Source organism: Penaeus monodon, chromosome 30 (genome assembly GCF_015228065.2).
Source record: "Penaeus monodon isolate SGIC_2016 chromosome 30, NSTDA_Pmon_1, whole genome shotgun sequence".
NCBI lineage: Eukaryota > Metazoa > Arthropoda > Malacostraca > Decapoda > Penaeidae > Penaeus > Penaeus monodon.
In genome coordinates this window covers 26438877-26439458 of record NC_051415.1, presented here as the reverse complement: position 1 = coordinate 26439458, position 582 = coordinate 26438877, and the positions used below count along the sequence as shown (strand labels likewise).

Below are 582 nucleotides of genomic sequence, written 5' to 3'. Positions count from 1 at the left end.
ACGATACTTCAAAGAAACTCATGTAACTCGGCGGTCAAAGCGAAATGCAATCTATCACTGCAGAATTGGTCGCACCGCCATCACCAGGCCAGTAAGGGTAGGGTCATCAGGGCCCTCCTGCATCTCCTCCTCCTGAGCCGACCGCCACTCCAGCAGGCCCTTCTTCGACGTGACCAGGCCGTCGCCCAGATTCGTGTCTGAGTCCTTCTGCAGGCGTCGGGTGCCCGTGGGAAGAGCGCTATAGCATTTTGGTGCTGCCAGATACCACCAGCCGACTCCATACGTGCTGCTACATTTTTCCTCTGAGGATGTTAAAGTTGAGAGAGTGTGTATTCGTCTTATCTGTGACGATACTAACTAATAGATATTAACAATGATCTTGGTAATGGGCATTCAAATTACATCAAAACAGTTATAGGAAGTTTATATCGCAAATACTGTAAAAAACATCGTTCATTTTTATCATTACTGTAATTCCATCAATAACAACAACGAAAACAGAGGAACATGAAAAAAAAACTCCAACAAAACAGACAAATAACAAATAACTCTCTCTGGAAGAAAAACCCACAATACAAAAAC

At 44.2% G+C, this 582-nt stretch overlaps 1 protein-coding gene across 1 annotated transcript in view; it reads right to left on the bottom strand.

The window, feature by feature from the left end:
- LOC119592667 (fibrinogen C domain-containing protein 1-like) overlaps positions 1–582 on the bottom strand; it is a 7037-nt gene continuing 6455 nt past the window's right edge. Inside the window, exon 5 of the mRNA XM_037941580.1 lies at positions 1–302. Within this exon, the coding sequence (XP_037797508.1) occupies positions 55–302 (248 nt within the window). The 3' untranslated portion in view covers positions 1–54. The remainder of the gene's footprint in view (positions 303–582) is intronic.